Raw genomic sequence first — 18,034 nt, forward strand, 5'->3', positions numbered from 1 at the left:
AAATTTTTTATTTGTTTATTTTTCTATTTTATTGCTATATTACCGGCCTTTCCACCGGCCGCCGCCCAAAGCAGTATGTTGCATTTGTAGCTCTGATGTCTTACACTCATTGATCAGGTAGAAAAACCCCAAAACTGAACACCAAAGCCGGGTGCAAGGACACGCCAAGCACCGAGTCCCCCCACCTCCACCAGGAGGCACTCAAGGTGTGGCAGACGGTTTTGGCATACAAGACGTGGACGTACAGGACGCATGCAGAGCAGGAACAGACCGTACATGAAGGGCGTGGCACTGCAGGGCCAAGGTTGAGATGGAATTAAGGGTCTATTTGTCATCCATAAGCGGGGAGTTAGAGTACAGTACTGATCTTATAACTTATATCAGATGAACACATGGTACACATTTTGTGCGTGTTAACCTGAATACATATATCACATGGTTCTGAAGAAAATCTCAATGTGTCAACGATGTAGATAAAATGTAGCTAGACCCTAGCGAAGAATTTTTAACTCTACGGGTCGGTCCAACGACTGTAATGGAAACTATGTACATGTGGACAAAAGAATATAGAATAAATCAGAATAAAACAAAAAGAAAAACTCAAAAATAAATGTCCATTGTATGTAAACGCCAGAAAATGCTGATGCTCAATGCTGAAAAACTAAAAAAACTAAAAATTGGCCGGGAAGGAATGTCAGAAAAGCGCCCATACAGGCGGTGAAATGGGTATATAACAAAAAGGCAAACGGCCACATCAAAGGACGACATATTACCATGTCAAATTAGTCCTTGCCATTACCAGGTGAAACTTTCTTCAACAAAAGAACACACGTTGCCCTCATCTTGCACGGATCGAACAGCATCGCGAACATCATCGGCCAAGGCACCAGGACCGCAGACAGTAACGCACATGGCGCCGATCTGCTCCGACGCCTCCTTTTTGACCAAGAGAGGGATGTTTGGTCGACCGGGAAACATCTGCACCCCATTAGAGGCAGATTGGATCTCCCGTGGGTTCTTGGGCCTTGTGACGAAGAGCTTGATCTGTAATATGTCTTTGCGGTTGGGGATGCGCAGGACCGTGTCCATCCACGGTCTGACCCATTCCAACGCCTCATTATCCCTGATGACCCAGACGAGTACGATACGACGCGTTGCCACGGTGCGCTCGTTATAGCCCTCGATGAGGTGCTTCAAATAGCTCATCTGATGGGTAATGCCAGTTGCGCCAGCGAAGAGAATCACATGGCCAAAGCTGTCGAGCGAGTGATGACCCGCATAGGGGCCCTCGAACGCAGCGCGCATCGAAATGGCACGGGTACCGTGGGCAGTAGCCTTGTTGTAGAGCTTGCGCGTCATGCCACTGTGGGCGCCGATAATAAATGATATTTCGGACTTCATGTCCTGCTTGCTAATCAGGAGCTTCGTCGTCTCCTTCTCTTGCAAAGGCAGTGCGTCATCGGCAGGGACGTGATCAACCCAGGCGACAGAGAAAGGGTGATTTTCCCAGGGGTTGACGCCGGCGAATCGAAGATAGGCGTGGGTACCGGGACGGACGTCGACATAGCGGGGGAGCTTCATGGTGACGCGTACAGCATCGCCTGGCATTGGCTCAACAACAGCCTCGGTGTAGCCACGCTTTGAAACGTTACAGTAAGCGAGGCGGATGGCTCTAGCGAAACGGTCGGCCAGCCACAAGACCATGATAGCCATCATCCAGGGAAGCTGCGGAAGGCCGCCAGGGTGCGCAGAGGTCGCGCAGTGGACCCACGTGCAGGCCAAGACGATGATAGCCAAAATGATGTGGGCGTTGAGGAAGGTCTCGTAGAAGGCGTGACGGACAGGCGAGAGCGACTGGAACAAGATGATCGAGAAAGCAACGGTACCAACCATACCAGAGGCGCAGAAGCTGTCGTGGAGGAGCTTTTTCGTCACAGCCTCCATACCGCCGTCGTTGAGCTGCACATACAACCAGGCAAAGGTGTGAACGATGGCCTCGATAATGCAAATTCGGCCCATCCATCTGTGGATAAGGTTATACGTGTCGAAGCTGATGTGCAGCATTGGAATGAGGGGGTTGTTGCGACCGGCCAGTATGAAAAGGGGGATCATGTTGACGGCCGAAAGGGTGCCTGACCTGCCTCGAATCTCAGCGGCCAGTCTGTATGGGTTGGGGTCCTTGAAGTTGACCCAGAGCATAAAGACAAGGTTGCCGGTGGCGTAAAGGCCCAGGAGCACTGTCTGTAACCTCGAGGGCAGTGTGCCAATGCTGATAGCCGATGACAGGCGGATCTCACGGTTGTGTCGTTTCTTGCCAAGGGGCGCATATGTCAAGTGCTTCTTCAGGCCAGGCATGGGACCCCATTGGGTAATCCTCCAATAGTTCTGTCTGTCGGCGGCGAGGTTCATTGCCGACACGTGCCGCAGCTTCTGCCATGCGAGCTCGCCAAACCGAATGCAAAGGATAACGAGACAACTTATTCCCAGCATCCACCACAAAACGTCCTTGAACAACATGTTTGTGTCTTGTTGGACGCCATTAAGCCCTGTGTTATAGGGCGAAATGTCTGGGTTGGCCCATGTTATATTGGATTTTGCGGCCCTGGCAAACAGGGCGTTCTGGGATATCCGTGAGATAATTGACGAGGATCCATCGGGAGCGACGGTCCCGCGCCGCTGGTGATCCATTGAAATGTTTTTTTTTTTTTTTTTTGTGGTTGAATAGAATCAAAAAGGCTGCGAAAACAGTTGGTGTAAAAATGTCTTGCCCAAGAAAGACAAGAGATCGCCTGGGGCGGCGGTGAAGGTAGATTCCTCCCTTTTGTGCCCTTTTGAGTTGATCTAATTTGAAAGACTCAAGAAGACAATGGCATGCTGGCGAGAAAGAAAAAGATATGGTCAAAAAAGAGTCGAAGTTCTGGGGTTGCGCTTTGCCAAGCCAAGACAAAGGAAAATCAGGCGTTGGTTGTTCTTTGCCTGTTCTCCTTTGTATATTTTCCGGCCGTAGATACTTTTGCTACAAGCCAATGGCAGAGGGACCAAACAAAGAAAACCCTGGTGGGGGAAAATTGCAACGTGGGTCTCGAGAGAACAATCTATCTGGGTCTGGGCCCGGACGTAGCTGAATGAAGGCGAACCAATAGTAAAGATGCCGTTGAATAAGATAATGTGGACAAAGCGAGAAGGGTCCCCCGCTGTGGTTCCAAGTCGTTGTAGATATTGTACTCAGGTGGCAAAACGGGATCGAATCTTAGCGCCAGTCACGTTGACGGTTGATCAGCCTATGGAAGTTGATCTTGGTAGTCGTCGTGAATGGAAGCAAGTCAGGAGAGTCGCTCGCAATGCGAAAGAAAATCGATTGTTGACCAGACTGACGTATTGTAGAGACACAAAGTTTGTGCGATCGACAAAGCGGTGCCCGAGACGATGATGAAGTCAGTCCAGAGGAGGAAGGGAAGGTACGGCGACGGATGAGCGCAGGACGAACAAGATTTGACAGTCGTTTACCTAGGCACAGCGGGAAAAGGAAAATAAAAGGCAAAAAAGTGGAAAGCAAGACAAAATTTTAGGTACCGTACGAGGGAGGATAGGTACAGATGGAGAGAAAAAGGTAGGAACAAAACAAAAGGATCAACAAAAAGATCGGCGGGAAACAGAGACTAGGTATACTAAACCGGAAGGCCGGCCAGGGCTAAGGACCAAGACGACCAAGGAAGGCTGCCTACTGTGCCTATGCGCTGCCAACAACCACTTATTTTGCCCAAGCCCCCTTGCTCATACCACCATGAACACATCCCGTCTCAGCTTAGCCCTGATACTTACTAGAGGAACACTCACTCCGTATCCATAACTGGACATCAATCACTCATTGTGGCGCAGAGGGGAGATCTCACATGATTTGAGGGACGCAGCTTGGAAGAAGCACCAAAATGGCATACGTCAGAGATAGAACAATCTACAACCAGCCGTACCCTCGCTTGCGGGCTTCTAATGAGAATAGGGAGCATCAGGACCAGAACCAAGGCAGAAGACAAAAACAAAAGGTGCACGCACGCAATATCGGATGGCGTGCCGTGAATCCTTGACATTCATCTATTGAGAGGCTCCGAGGACCTCCAAATAGGCAAGGCGAGTGGGGGGGGGGAAACACCCGCCATCCGTCTGCAATTGTGATTTGCAACGAGTAAATTGGCGGAAGGTAAGGGAGGATGCCGTAAGGCTCGTTGGACATGCATCGTTTACGCCAAGCCAGCCATCTATCTACTACGGCACCCTACCGACCCTGTGCCCACCCCTGTCAGATACAAACCCACATAAACTGCCAGGGGTAAACCCAAAAGCCCGTCCAAGCACAGCGCAACGAACACTGACAGCTCTTCACAGCGCGGGGTGGCACCGAGCTGAGCCCGGCGGGCTTTCAACCAGTCGATTGTCTGGATTCGGGTGGGACGTGGTGGCGCGGGAGGCAGAGCAAACAAAACTTCCAAATGATAGGCTGACAACCGCGCACCTTTGGGCAGGGACCTGGACCCAAGGGTCCACTTAGAATCAGCAACGACCTCCCCCTGGCCCCGACCTCTTCTGTTCTTTCTATGAGACTCCTGGGACTCTTAGTAGCGGCTTTGGCGCGCGACCGTCACACCCCTTCATCTCATCTTTACAGTAAGCTGCCAAGCTCACCCCGGCCCGAGCGGTATTTCTAGGATGAACGCCCTTGTTAGCAGTAATCCTGACTGATTACTATTTAGATCCAGGTACGAAGAATCTCTATCTACCTATTTTATCGTTCGTTGAGTCCACTTTGGTCAGATGCCGACTCGGTTGAACGCGCAATGTCATGCAAAACGATGCCGAATTCCGCGATCGACTTTGGTTCTATTGTAATGCATTTTACGATGGTAATTTTTCCCCCCCCTATACCCGGGCCCATTAATCCCTTGAATCCGTTGGGCAGGTATGTACTGTACATACTGTAATTACCTAGGTGAACAAGCTTTGGGTATTCCCACGGCTCAGTCCTTGGCCACTTAATTTATTATACGAGTGAATCGAACGATGACTAGACTGCAGTATTATCCCTCAGGTCACGTCACACTTTCGTGCGTATGCAGACAGACAGGGAAATCATGCCGGTTGGAGGCCTAACTCTTTTCCTATCTGCTTTGCAAGAGCTTGCTTTGCCAGCGGTCCAAGACTTGATTTTCGGCATCAGTCAGTCCCCTTCCGACACATATTGGTTTGCAATGCAGTTGCGCCATTTTTATTTCTTTGCCAGTCGCCCAAACAAGATGGCTAAGCGAACCTTCAACCAGCAAGGACAAAGCCAGAGGCTTGCCCGGGCTAGACCAATCTGCACAGTGTTGGTTGGCTGGTACCTAGGGTAGCGATGACAACACGCCTGGTTCCCTTCTGTAAGGGTTCGAGACATGATAGTCTCGAGTCAACTCAAGTGCCACCACCCATGCATGTTTCACACTCTGTGCTTTTTTGAGTTGATCTAAATATTACCCAACTTTTTCTTATGTTAATTGTTTTGCTTAGCCGTATCAGCCCCGGCAACCCTTGTTCTAAACATTCTAGGTCAAATTCGCACGGTTCTAGCCAGACGAGCATGTGATGATTATGATGATGACGATGTTGTTGTTGTTGTTGTTATCTGTTGTTGCTCAGCTACGAGTACAGTCCAATGCCAAGCCATCAAATTTTACCCTGCTTACCTACCCTGTACTTTGCGAACAAATCGGTCCGTCATGCCAAGGCCGAAACGGCATGGATTGGAGACCGCGGAAGCTTTGGGATTTTCATAGCTAACCAAGCAAGCAAAGTGACGAAACACGAATTACCCACGCATCATCGCGCGGTAGTGCACTCAACAGCTTCATACCGCCTTGATCTACCAACAGCCACCAGTGACGACCGAAATAGATTCAATCAATGGGTGCCAATTCGTCCAAGCCGGCCACACATACGTGGACCGGGTAGGTTTTTTTTTTTCTGCCCCTTGAGATTCAATTCCTCCCCTTCGACTCCAACTGCCCCCGACTGACTTTCCGACGTTTGATCCCCGGGACTAGCTCGCAACCAACAGGCGTGTCGCAAAACATCATCGAGTCGTTCCAATCCAGCACAGAGGTAAGTCCAAAGAAAGAAAGACAGAGAAAAAAAAGATCAGAAACCACCAACTTAGGATATCCTGTAGGGGATCTGCGACTGACGCCATTGGTTGGTTTGGTTTCGTTTGCCAAAATAGACGGATGCATCACGCGCGCAATTACTAGAGCTTCAAGTCCAGGCCCGCGTGGCCGAGGAGCTCAAGAAGCTGCAGTCCGCAGAGGCAACCGCCGTCAAGGAGGCCCTTGACAAGCTGTCGGAGCAGACCCCGGCCGACGACGACGGCAAGCAAAAGACGCGGTTCACCGTCTCCAAGGAGGTGGCTGCCCTGCGCGAGAAGCTCGAGGAGGAGAGGAAGAAGGTCCACAGCCTGCCGGACGAGGTCGAGAGCGCCCGCTCAGAGGTTGTCCGCTGCCTCAGGGAACACGACAGACGCCCGCTCGACTGCTGGCAGGAGGTGGCCAACTTCAAGGAGCAGGTCAGGAAGTTGGAGAAGGGCTGGGTTGACAAAGTAGTCTCGTAAAGAGTTGCTGGGGGATCGGTGATGATGGAGTGTACTATACTTGTTGTCCAGCTATAAACAAAGAAAAGAAAAGAAAGGAGTAGCTGCCGCAAAAAAAAAAAAAAAAAAAAAAAAAAAAAAAAACGGCAGTCAGTCCCGGTTGTCAAGAATCACTCTATGGCGAGGGGGATCTCCAAAGCGCAAGCGTATTGTGGTTATGGTATTATTATTGGCTGCTCATCTAGCATGTCGGAGTTTCCATTTGCCGCGTTTGACTTCTCCCTCTCCTTGGCAACCTCGTCCCTCCTTCTCAAACCCTCAGCCTTCTTCCTCTCCCTCCTCGCAACCGCGTCTTCCCAACCAGCTTTGCCCGTTTGCTTCTTCCCTCCAAATTCATCCTTGAGAGCCAAGCGAAAACGCTCTATACGCTCAGCGTTCTGCCGGAACCTCTCATTTGATATCCTAACCAACATGGCTAGGTACTGAGGCGTAACTAGGCACTGCAGTCCACCTGCGGCCACCGTGCCAACGATGGACTCCACTCCAAGGCCCATGGACCTGATGGCGACCATGGGCGTGGCCTGCTGCTGCTGTTGGCCGAGTAGGTTGATGGCTCCAGACTCTCGGAACCCGGCTTCTAGACCACACCGTAGAACTGACTGGGCATGCTCTGGGGAAGCGGTGAGGATATGGAGGATCTGCAGGTAGTAGTAGTAGTAGTAGTATTAGTAGTATTAGTTAGCACCACAACCGACTCGTTGATCCAGCTGTCTTGAGGCGGGTGCTTGGGTCTTATTACTAACCATGGGCTCAAACTTAAAATGCACAAGCCTCTCCTCCGCCTCCTCGGTAGCCTCATCAGCAACCGCATCACCGGTACCGTCGGCACCAAACAGCACATCCTGCCAGCTCGTCCCAGCCACATCACCAAACGGCTCGTGGCTCACATACAGCCACCTCCCACCCCCTCCCTTGCCTCCAACCACCCCGGCAAGCTGCGCATCACCGCCGCCCTCTTGCGCCTGGTGCTGGGACTTTTTCCCCTCAAGGAAGACGCTGACCCGTCCGGCGCAGGAGCTGGTGGTCACGAGCCCGGTCTGCGCGTTGATCTCGGCAATGAGCTCGCGTATCCCGATGTCTACGGAGCCCTTGGGCGACGCGTCCGTGTAGACGGAATCAGGCGTCGCGAGCTGGGCTACGATCTTTGCTTTCTTTTCCAGGAATGGGGTTGGGATCTTGGCAGCGGTGGTCATGGCTGAAGGATAAAAAAAGAAAAGAAAAAAGAAAGAAAAAAGAAGAAAAAAGACCTCGTCTCAAGGGTGACAACGTCAGCAAATTCAAGGATTGCGAACAATTGCTTCTCTTGCTCTTGCTGAACACCTCCAATATCAGACGCAGGGAGCTTGCCCAGCGAGTGATTCGCAGTTGAAAACCAACCAACAATGATTCACAACTCTGCCCCGCTTCCCATCCAAAAACTCTTGATTACAACCATTGAGAATACGTGCTTCATACGTGGGCAGGTAGCTAAGCCTACCACCTCATGTACAATGTACACCAAAAGATTTATACGACATCATAACTCAGCATATCGAGGACAACTATGCCTCCCAACCATGATCATCATGTTTCCTGCGCTATGATGGTGTTTATGAAACAAACACAATCCTGCACATGCACAAGCAATCACTCAGCAACCGCAGGAGAATCACAAAGCAAGATTACACAATATTGTATTATCATGGAAAAAAAAAAGCAAGTCAGGAGTCAGAAAGAAATTTTTTGCAAGCCGCGCTCTCGATTTTCCACCACTCCCACTGTGCCACACATTTCAAATTACCACACAGCCAAGGTATATACAGCTCTTGTCCCAGAACATGGAAGGTCACCCTGCAATGTCTTCCAGCTGCTAAATAAAACATATTTAAGAACGGAAGAAAAAGAGATAAGTCGCTTGGCAACGAATATCATTTGAAGGAAAAAAAAGGATAAAAAAAAAGATTGGTTGAATAGGGAACAGAGATAAAATGAATGACGTGAAAATGCTGTGTGCGTCACGAGACGTCATGCTGCAGCCGCGGCTCGGGAAGTCGGCCCTTGAAATCCTACGCTTGCAGACCCGACATCTTGCATCTCCATGCCCTCCTTGGTCTCGGCCCGTCGGAGCTCCGATCTCTTCCTCGCCGCAAGTCTCTGATCACCTGGCACCGCCGTCTCCTTGAAGCGGTAATATGTGGGCGGCCGAGGCCTGCAGAGCACTACGATCCAGTTCTTGACCCAGTTGCCCTGAGTGAAAGCTCTGTACCGGTCCTTTTTCAAGAACTTGTGAGAGTTGAGGAACTCCCTCGTCGTCTCGCCCCTCGCCATCAAAAATATGTGATAGAACATTAGCGCGGCTGGGTACAAGAACCCCAGGAACCCGTAGATGACGAGAGCAAAGGGTACACGAAAGTGGTCGATGGCTTGCCCAACAGATATGTTTTCCAGACTAGCGTATGTCGTTATCTGCCCTAGGCAAGACGCAAGGAGGTAGATGGCAAGTAACGTGGTGGATGTAACGAATGCGAAGAAGTACCGGTAATTGCGGCGTCCCACACAATTGTTGAGCCACACGCAGTGGTGGTCAGCCGTCTCGATGCAGTTATCGCAAAGGCGGCAGTGGTGCGTGCGTGGTGGTCGCCAGATGTTGCATGTCCTGCAGTACTTGGTCGGCACTTCCATTGCAGACGTCGAGCTCTCGGCAGATCTTATCAGTGTCCAGTCTGTAGTTGGTGGTCCCAGTCGCAACGGATCTTCATTTTCGTCTGGGGGAGGAAACTGATGCAAGTTCCTCGGCAGGATCTGGGCACATAGTCATGTTAACATGGCACAAACTCCCAGTCTGTGATTTACGGATACTAATGAGATGATGAACTTACCCCTGGATCTGACACGGATGCGTGTATAAAAGAGGAAATGCAGATATAAAACAGGTATCCAAAGGTTATGGGAACTGCGGGCGAGACATTGTCCCAGAGCCAGGGTGCACTAAAAGCAAACCATAGAGCCGAAGGGATGACCACAAGAGATCCGGTAGCTATGTTGACGGGTGTCGACCGGGTGTTTTGGAAGCGCCCGCCCAAACAGAAGACAGTGTTGCCTTCAAAAAATTCAAAGTTGCGACCGACGGCGACGGCCATCTTTTCTGCATTCGAGTCGTTTGCTGTCGCTGCAACGGCATCGGCTGGGCTGAGCTGAGGAGTGGAAGCAACAGACTCGAGCTTCTCGCCACCCTGGATGTCTCGGTTCACACCGGTCTGCGGTGAGCCATTCCGTGTCGGAAGCATAAAGCTGGAGCGGAAGGAGCGGGGAGTCCTAACCGGAGTGGGGAGATTGTCCCTTGACTTGAAGTTCCTATCCACACGAACAGTAAGACTGTTGTTCCTGCCCTCCCCAGGCTTCCTCTGCAGCGGTCGCACGCTCTCCGACAAACTGCCAGTCGGATAGTGACCGTAAGTTGGGCTGGTGTTCGCAGTGACCCTGTCCACTCCTCCGTCAAGATCGGTGATCTCGGTTCCACGTGATCCTGGTGGCCGCAGTGGTTCATTGTCATAGGCCGAATGCGACTGAGCCAGGCGTGACATCATCTGAGGGTTGGTGAAATCCGACGTGACACTCTGGCGAGTGACGCTACGCCCATCGCGAGACAGCTCGATGTCGCCACGACTCTGCTGCCGGAGCAACATTGTGGGCCGAGTCCCGCTTCTTTGAGCCTGTAGCTTCTGAGAGCTCATGGGATGGAAGAAAGCGTGTGATGTAAGCGACGGGACGTGACTCCGACTTAGGGAGCTCCCAGGACGTCCGCTCGCAATGCTGCTTGCGGCAGCGCTGGTACGCTTGCCCAAGGCATGGCGTAGGGGTTGATTTTGAGTCCTCGAGGAGAGTCCGGTTCTTGCGGTCCCTGGCCGTGAGAGGCTTTCCAACTGGCTACGACGATTTCCGTTGGTTGAGCTCTGTGCCTCCTTGTTGCCTTCATCGTCGGAGTTAACATCCGTCATCCTGGAAGAAATGATACTAGGTGGTCCAGCCATTGTGAAGCAGAGATAGGCCCACGAGCCCCTCAATTACCCGCTTATACTCTCCTTCTAAGCCGCACCTTCGGCGTCGAGGACTGAGTTTCCTGTCGCACGGCACCTTTCCTCCGCTCTGTCCGACTCTGACACGCACACAAGTACCCAAAACACAAGAGTATAGTATGTTGAGGTAGGGGTCACTGCTATAAGTTTGTGGACAGCGACTTCGTGTGCATATCTTGGATGCGTTAACGATTTTTCCTCTCGGGTTATCGTCAGGTCGGTAGAGGCTGAGAGATTTGCAATCGGAAATTATTGCAGCTGGCGGCTTCAATAGTTGGAGCTCGTGAAAATTGTACGCAGACCGGCGCGTACAGAGGCGTTGTCGTGGCGATGGACGTCGAGTCCCGAAGTTGTTTTCCCAGGACTTAAGTGCGCCCCTTCTAGCTTGCCAAGAACCGCACTTCGGAGGGTATACTGGATCGCAAAAGGGCGTCGAACGAGTCGAGGTGGAAAATCGCCGATACGTGCAATTCAAAAAAACAAAAGAGCGACGCGTATGCCGACAAAATGAACGTGTTGAAGAATCGAAATATGAATCTTGATTATTGAAGACAATGGAAAAGCCTTGCTAAGGCGACCAGACTAGCGACGGTCAACAAAGACCATCAACGAAGGTTCACTTTTACTTCAGGGGTGTGCCCGATCGCTTAATGGGCTTATCAAAGCATTTTTGGTTAGCAGCCAAAAGGCAAGGTTGGAACATGCCTGCAAGGGCCAGCGGTCAATGCGCCGCGCCGCAGCTGCAACATGCCATCATCAGCTGGACAGGGAGCGGGACCCGGATTATCTAATCCTCCGTTGTCATGCTTTCCCAATCTGTTGCATGCTTTGTGACGAGCAAATCGAATGACGGCCCGAGCTTGTAGCGAATCAATTGGAATTGAATTCGAAGCTTTGTACAGGTCTTACCTTCCATTGCCAACTACAACAAGCCATTGTCGTCACCCAGCGAACACGAGCGATACCCGAGCTATCGAAATTGATCCCAAATCACCCACAGAACAAACTCCAACAATCAGAACAAAACAAAAATGGCGTCTCTCATCGCTAGGAGGGCGTTTACCACCAGCGCCCGCAGGCTCGAGGCCGGCGCAAAGGAGCATGTCCTCAAGCAGGAGGGCAAGAAGGACCCGGAGCTCATGGTGCGTGTTGCTGGGCCAATTAAGAGATGAAAATACCCTCGTACGGCCAGTGGTCTGACGAGACCGGACAGTCAAACAAGCTCCAAGAGACGGACGGCCACTGACAAGTCGTCTCAAATGATAGATTCTCGGCGGCATCATGGTTGCTGCTTTCGCCGGTGCTGGTTTCTACTTTGGTACGGCCGACAGAATGAACCTGTGAACCTTTGGGAAGGTCCAAAATGGTTTGGTGACTGACTCTGATATCGTTCTCAGGTCGCACGCCTACGTCGGCTACTTCGGAGACCAAGGTCCCTATGGCCAAGGACGCCATGCCGTGGGAGAGCGAGACCGCCGGCAAGTACAAGTACCACCCCGGTGGTGATCCTAACGCTGCTCCTAAGGATGCTCCCAGCGCTGTCAACGTTGTGGTTGTCCCCGACGTGACGCTGCCCAAGGTTAGTGCGGTTCTCAGTTGAGTTGATATCATATTGGAGAAAGCTAATCTTTTATCATGTCATAGAACCTCCACGACAAGTGGAACAAATGGGGCAAGGAGGGCTACTAAATACTTTAAATTTATCATTGAAGAACATGGCCGCTCGGCATTATGGAGATTATGGCTACCAGATGTCTAGGGAGAGGTAGCTACCTGATGAGGCATCGATGTACATAGAGGGCAAAGCATTATCGATCACAACCGAGGCTGAAACAGCAACACGCGCGTTTAATTTGTTCAGAGTCAGATGGCAATTGGGATTTGGTGCTGTGCAGAGTTAGCGAGTGATGTAGAATCTGGAAAATGATAGAAGTTGGCTGCGACATGACGCACATGTTCACCTGAGAGTGCAACTGTCACTTAGCCTATATAATTATTCGGGCTGTTACGCGACTGAAATCTAAACTAAATTCGCACTCATGGCATTACACCCATTTCTTATGCACTGCCATGGGAAATTTAATGCTATCATAGTCAATGCTGGGTGTTTTTGAGGTCGTTCTCTACTTACCGAAAACAGGTGGTGCTTGTCTGTGCTGTATCTGCCCACCCATACAAATACAAAGGGCGGCAAAAGTGCACTGGCCGGGATGACCAATCAATCCATCCACGCCCGTGATTGGTCCCTTTTGAGGACTTGAAGTTTAGTTGTCGGCATCATCCTTCGTTTATTCGGAGCCTAAAACGACATAAATCAACTTCTCCCTTGCATGCATACAAAAGAGGAACGTAGTCATTCGATTTTCTGAGGCAATCTCACAAGCGCGATTGATGGTTCGCAGTTATATCGAATTTATTCGGATTTTGCAACTCTACTTTGGGTACTAAATCGATAACCTCATCTCAACGCCGCCGCTGGTCAGATGATGATTCCCACAGCTTTCTGCTACCACACATGAATAGGGAAAAAAAGGGGGAGGGGTTCAAGTAAGGAAACAGGAATAAGAAAGCAAAAAAAAAAAAACGGAAACAAGGCAAACGCCTGCTGGTGACTCCAAACATCCCACTCATGATCTTTTAATTCGCCGTCGCCTTCCACGAGACGAGACAAGAAGCCAATAAAAGAAATAAAAATAAAAACATTGACGGTCTGGAAATAAGCATTATCAAATGCCGTGAGTGTCATTTAAATTCCGGAAGATAAAACAAAATGCCCTGCTATAACGCCGAAAAATGCAAAGGCTAGCACAACTATGCTGTCTTAGTCAACATGTTAATGCAAGAACTAGTTCAAGCCGATGAGGTGACGGCAGAAGGAACATGATCCTGATGATGTTGGCGCCGGCGAGCACCTGGCCTCCTCGCGGCGTGCCAACGAGCATCATCCGCAACCTCGCTACCGACCGACGAATCTTGGCTCACCGCCGCCGCCGCAGCCTTGGCAGCTTCTGCAGCCTTCCTCTCGGCCTCCTCGAGGAACTGTGCGTATCGCGACTTCTTGTTGTGGATACCGCACTCGGTCTTGTTCTGACCCTTCCACCTTCCGGCTCTTTCATCCTCTCCCTCGGCCACGGGGCTGGTTGAGTGCCAGTCGCCGACCGACTTGTATCCCCTGTCGAGCAGCATGTTGTAAGGCACGTCGTTCTCCTTGATGTACTTTTGCACATCCTGGAACGACCAGTTGACCAGGGGGTTGATCTTGACAATGCCTGTCTCGCTGTCGACCTCGACGATGGGGATCTTGTTGCGCTGTCCTCCCTGAGACCTACGGCGGCCGGTGAGGACGGCGCCGACGTTGAGGTCCGAGTAGGCGCGCTGCTGGGGCTCGACCTTGGCCACCCAGTCGTAGTACTCGGCGTTGGTCTCGTACAGTTTCTCGCCGTACTTGGTCTCGAAGTCGGCCACCGCCCCGCAGTCTGCTGGCTTGTACACATGCATCTTGACGTTGCTGTACCGCTCCTTGACCCTCTCGACGAGCTGGTACGTCTCATCAAAGTGGTACAGGGTGTCGAGGAAGATGAGTTCGACCGACGGCAGGAATGAAGACTCCTTCTCCATCTTGGATAGCATGTCAAGCGTCACGAGCCCCGTTAGCCCAAAGGCCGTGGTCTGGTATAGGTTGGGAAAGAGGACGCGGCAGAAGCGAAGTATATCCATCGCCTGCATCTTCTCGAGCTGGTCGTTGATGTGGCGCAGGTGTGAGGGCGTGAAGGAGACCTGGGGGAGAGATGCCGTCGACGAGCTGGCCGAGCAGTATCCCGAGTCCATCTCTGAGGCGTCCTCGAATTTGACACGGAGTGGCTTCATAGCCGGGGATGACTCCATAGATGATGGTTGCGTCATTACTGGCAGTTTTGTTTTGTATTTCGGTATGTCGATGGGTAGTCAGGAAAGCCTCCAGTACAATATTGTACCGTTTACTACTTTGCTAACTGGGCTTCCGCAACGGGTTCAGAAAGAAGGGTTATAGGAGACAATATGGGTTAACTGGTCTTTTACCGTTGAGCAATGAGTTATAGAATATGGTCAGGGAAGCAGATATAAAGTGTATGGTTCATGTCATAATTGGTAATCGGATCCCAAAAGAATAATATGAAGTTGTGTAAAAAGTGACCTTAGAGGAACAACGGTATACTAATACACCAAAGGCCAAGGAATTTCTTAGAAATCGAGACCTACACTGGCCGACCAAGTCTGAATAGCAGCATGGACCATGTCCCCCAAAGCAGTCAAGTGCAAGTACCACCACCTTGGGTTTCGCCCTGGGCCGGGTACTTGCCTCCTGAGTCCAGACCCCTGACAAAGCATTTTTTTTCTCGAGCGACGGCATGGCGATGCAAAGGCGTCAATGACCATTGAGGACCAGACGGCGGACGAACCACATCTCAGGATGATGATTACATCAGCATGAAAATTGTAGTCGAGACAGCACGCAATAGCGGGACTGGCTGGACAACACCGGACCCGAGAATGGCTTCACATCACCGTGGAGCCTCCTGGACGATCACGACATCGACGCTACGACTTTCATCAGCTTGGGACCCAAGCTTTAATTGGCCAGCCTTAAGTAAGAGCGGTCGACCAGGCAGGCAAAGTCGAAACTTGTCGTCTTAACTCCCGGGTTTTCCGGGAACCAGGTCCTTTGGTTGGTAGCTCTGACCACATTTGTTTTGTTTAAGTAGTAAAAAGCCAACAGGTCGCAAGGGTTGTTGTGTCGTGTGCGTTTGTGAACCAGGATCCCGGGCCGAGATCCAGGCCCGCTGCAAACACCGATAGCCATACCCGACAGCCGCAACAAGGCGAGGGACGCTTCAGGTTTTGTCGCAATCGCAATCCATGGACCAGGTTACGCTGATTCATCAGAACGATCGATCGACAACTTGCATGCTCATCTTGATGATAACATTATTAGAAAGTGTGTTAAAAATCGAGATGCAGTAATTATATTCCTCTTGAAAGCTGGTAGGTTACGATGCGGTGGTAACGGTACCACCTACAAAACCGTACCTTGGCAGGTGGACGGTACTCGTATGCAGGTTTGTTTCCTGCCTCCCTCCAGTTCGTCCACTGCAAACCCACGGATGAGCCGCAAACCCCGTCGTGGGCCAAGATTTCACGTGAGATGACCTCACCGCACCGTCCGTACCTTTGGATTATTATTATTATAATTTTTCTTTGGAAGAAGGAGCAGATTGACGATAACACCACGTCAGAGCAATGTTGACGAATCTCAACCAACCAGACTACGCGTTGTTGGTGCTTGCCCCACTAAGGCTGACGACGACGAAGCCCCTCCATGCAGCAAACTGCTCAAGAGGCGCCCCTCCGATTGATGGATGGCTGAAAGGCTGGTGAGGAGGCGCAACAGCATCAATTGATCGAGTCGTGCTAGAGTTTCATTTTCACGCACCCTTGTTACTTCTGTATTTTCCAATCCCGTAGATCGGTCGCACGCCATCCATCAGCGTCAGCCTGCGTAAACCCTAGCTGAGGAAGTACCTCTAGGACAGTGCCAGTGCAACGTCTTGTGCGCCAGAGTTGTACTTGCGGGAATAAACTTCCACCAGCACCCCTTCCTCCTAAGTGCATACCAAACTTTAGGCACCGGAAAGAAATGGAAGAGGACAAGGGCTCTGTTCCCGCTTCCGCTCCGGTCGCATCCTCGCTCCGAGCGGGTCCGGCTCGGCCGCAGCTGGGTGCCATGCGGAGTTCCTCTTACCTCCAGGAGCACCAACAGTACCGCCCGCCTGGAAAGCCCGAGACGCACTACGGCATCGACACCGTCGTTGAGGATCGCGGAGTCTCCCAGGGTCAGACACCGTCGGTCCTGCCGTCGCGTCCCAAACCGGTGTCACCCTCTCCTGGTGCGACGACCTTCAATGGAATTCCCTCGGCTGAACACCCGCCCAAGGTTGTCGAGAGTGGCTTGAACCATGACTTGTCCCATCCAAACTGCGCTCCCCCGGCCGGGACCACCACCAGCAGGCTGGTCGCTACCTTGATGTACAAGCCCTCCGGCTCCCACGCCTCGAGTGCAGTACACTCGCCCAAGGTGCCTTCGCCCAAGCCCTCCAACATTGCGGTGGAGGAGCACACCGACATCCCCCCAAACCTGGCGCCGACTACCAACCCGGACACCTTCCCCCTTGAACCGCCCATCGCTGAGGAACAGTCCCTCGACCGTCTCTACGGTTCCTATGTCTCCCCTCTCTGTGTCGCCTCGTTCCTCCACCTCATGTCCACCTTCCCCGTCCCGCCAGGCTCAACAGACCCGACCAGCGCCCATCGTTGCATGGACAGTGCTGCTCACCCTGGCGTCGTCGAGTTGATTCTCAACCCAGCGCCCTCCCCAAGCTATTTAGCCCTCAAAGATCTGCGCAAGCATGAACTCATCTACCGTTTCGAGCGGGAATGGAGCGTCGACGTCGTTCTGCAGATGGAATCGCCGTTCCGCCGTCACAAGCGCCTCGTAGTCTTTGATATGGACAGCACCCTGATCACCCAGGAAGTCATTGACCTGCTGGCAGCTACCATCAAGGACCCTCCAGACCTGGCTCAGCGCGTGGCCGACATCACCCACCGTGCCATGATGGGCGAGCTCGAATTCGATGCCGCATTCCGGGAACGCGTCGCTCTGCTAAAGGGACTGCCGGCCACCCTCTTCAACGACCTGCGCCCTGTTCTGGACGTCACTCCTGGCGCGCGCCAGCTCGTCAAGGCCCTCAAGCGCCTGGGTGTCCGCACTGCCGTCCTTAGTGGCGGCTTCCTGCCGCTTACATCATGGTTGGCTGGAGAACTGGGCATCGACCACGCGCACGCCAACGAGGTCGTTGTGGATGCCGATGGCAAGCTCACTGGTGAGGTCAAAGGACTCATCGTCGGCAAGGAGCGCAAGCGGGACCTCTTGCTCGAGATTGCGGCCAAGGAAGGCATCGCACCTGAACAAGCTGTGGCTGTCGGTGATGGCGCCAACGACCTGCTCATGATGGAGGCGGCCGGCCTAGGAGTTGCGTGGAATGCCAAGCCGCGGGTACAGATGGAGGCAGATGCCAGGCTCAACCGCGGGAGTCTCTTGGACCTTCTGTATTTGTTCGGCTTCACATATGACGAGATTGCTATGCTTACGTAGTCTGGCCGGTATAAACAGTCGTATCATTGGTATTCTTGACAACAGTGCCGCTTGGCAGTGTGCGAATGCAACCACGGACGTTAACATGCAAACAAAGCGAGCAAACGGAGACAAAAA

The 18,034-nt window shown here is 51.9% G+C and overlaps 7 protein-coding genes across 7 annotated transcripts; 3 read left to right on the plus strand and 4 right to left on the minus strand.

Annotated features, from left to right (window-relative positions):
• Nucleotides 1-795: 795 nt before the first annotated feature.
• Nucleotides 796-2,688, minus strand: PpBr36_05655 (uncharacterized protein; the record flags this gene model as incomplete). Its single annotated transcript, XM_029892808.1, has 1 exon — nt 796-2,688. One exon carries the CDS (start codon nt 2,686-2,688, stop codon nt 796-798), a length of 1,893 nt encoding a protein of 630 aa, XP_029745516.1.
• A 3,246-nt stretch (nt 2,689-5,934) lies between these two features.
• On the plus strand, nt 5,935-6,634 carry PpBr36_05656 (uncharacterized protein; the record flags this gene model as incomplete). The annotated part of the gene is made up of 3 exons (XM_029892809.1): nt 5,935-5,978; nt 6,075-6,132; nt 6,251-6,634. 3 exons carry the CDS (start codon nt 5,935-5,937, stop codon nt 6,632-6,634), a joined length of 486 nt encoding a protein of 161 aa, XP_029745519.1.
• Nucleotides 6,635-6,828: 194 nt separating this feature from the next.
• PpBr36_05657 (uncharacterized protein) lies at nt 6,829-7,866 on the minus strand (the record flags this gene model as incomplete). The annotated part of the gene is made up of 2 exons (XM_029892810.1): nt 6,829-7,311; nt 7,417-7,866. The coding sequence occupies 2 exons, from the start codon at nt 7,864-7,866 to the stop codon at nt 6,829-6,831; spliced, it is 933 nt and encodes a 310-aa protein (XP_029745521.1).
• Nucleotides 7,867-8,677: 811 nt separating this feature from the next.
• PpBr36_05658 (uncharacterized protein) lies at nt 8,678-10,683 on the minus strand (the record flags this gene model as incomplete). Its single annotated transcript, XM_029892811.1, has 2 exons — nt 8,678-9,454; nt 9,532-10,683. 2 exons carry the CDS (start codon nt 10,681-10,683, stop codon nt 8,678-8,680), a joined length of 1,929 nt encoding a protein of 642 aa, XP_029745685.1.
• A 1,076-nt stretch (nt 10,684-11,759) lies between these two features.
• PpBr36_05659 (uncharacterized protein) lies at nt 11,760-12,417 on the plus strand (the record flags this gene model as incomplete). Its single annotated transcript, XM_029892812.1, has 4 exons — nt 11,760-11,870; nt 11,995-12,046; nt 12,126-12,307; nt 12,373-12,417. 4 exons carry the CDS (start codon nt 11,760-11,762, stop codon nt 12,415-12,417), a joined length of 390 nt encoding a protein of 129 aa, XP_029745686.1.
• Nucleotides 12,418-13,578: 1,161 nt separating this feature from the next.
• Nucleotides 13,579-14,631, minus strand: PpBr36_05660 (uncharacterized protein; the record flags this gene model as incomplete). Its single annotated transcript, XM_029892813.1, has 1 exon — nt 13,579-14,631. One exon carries the CDS (start codon nt 14,629-14,631, stop codon nt 13,579-13,581), a length of 1,053 nt encoding a protein of 350 aa, XP_029746034.1.
• Nucleotides 14,632-16,402: 1,771 nt separating this feature from the next.
• On the plus strand, nt 16,403-17,917 carry PpBr36_05661 (uncharacterized protein; the record flags this gene model as incomplete). The annotated part of the gene is made up of 1 exon (XM_029892814.1): nt 16,403-17,917. The coding sequence occupies one exon, from the start codon at nt 16,403-16,405 to the stop codon at nt 17,915-17,917; it is 1,515 nt and encodes a 504-aa protein (XP_029746032.1).
• Nucleotides 17,918-18,034: the final 117 nt, after the last annotated feature.

This window comes from Pyricularia pennisetigena (assembly GCF_004337985.1).
Source record: "Pyricularia pennisetigena strain Br36 chromosome 4 map unlocalized Pyricularia_pennisetigena_Br36_Scf_6, whole genome shotgun sequence".
NCBI classification, from domain to species: domain Eukaryota; kingdom Fungi; phylum Ascomycota; class Sordariomycetes; order Magnaporthales; family Pyriculariaceae; genus Pyricularia; species Pyricularia pennisetigena.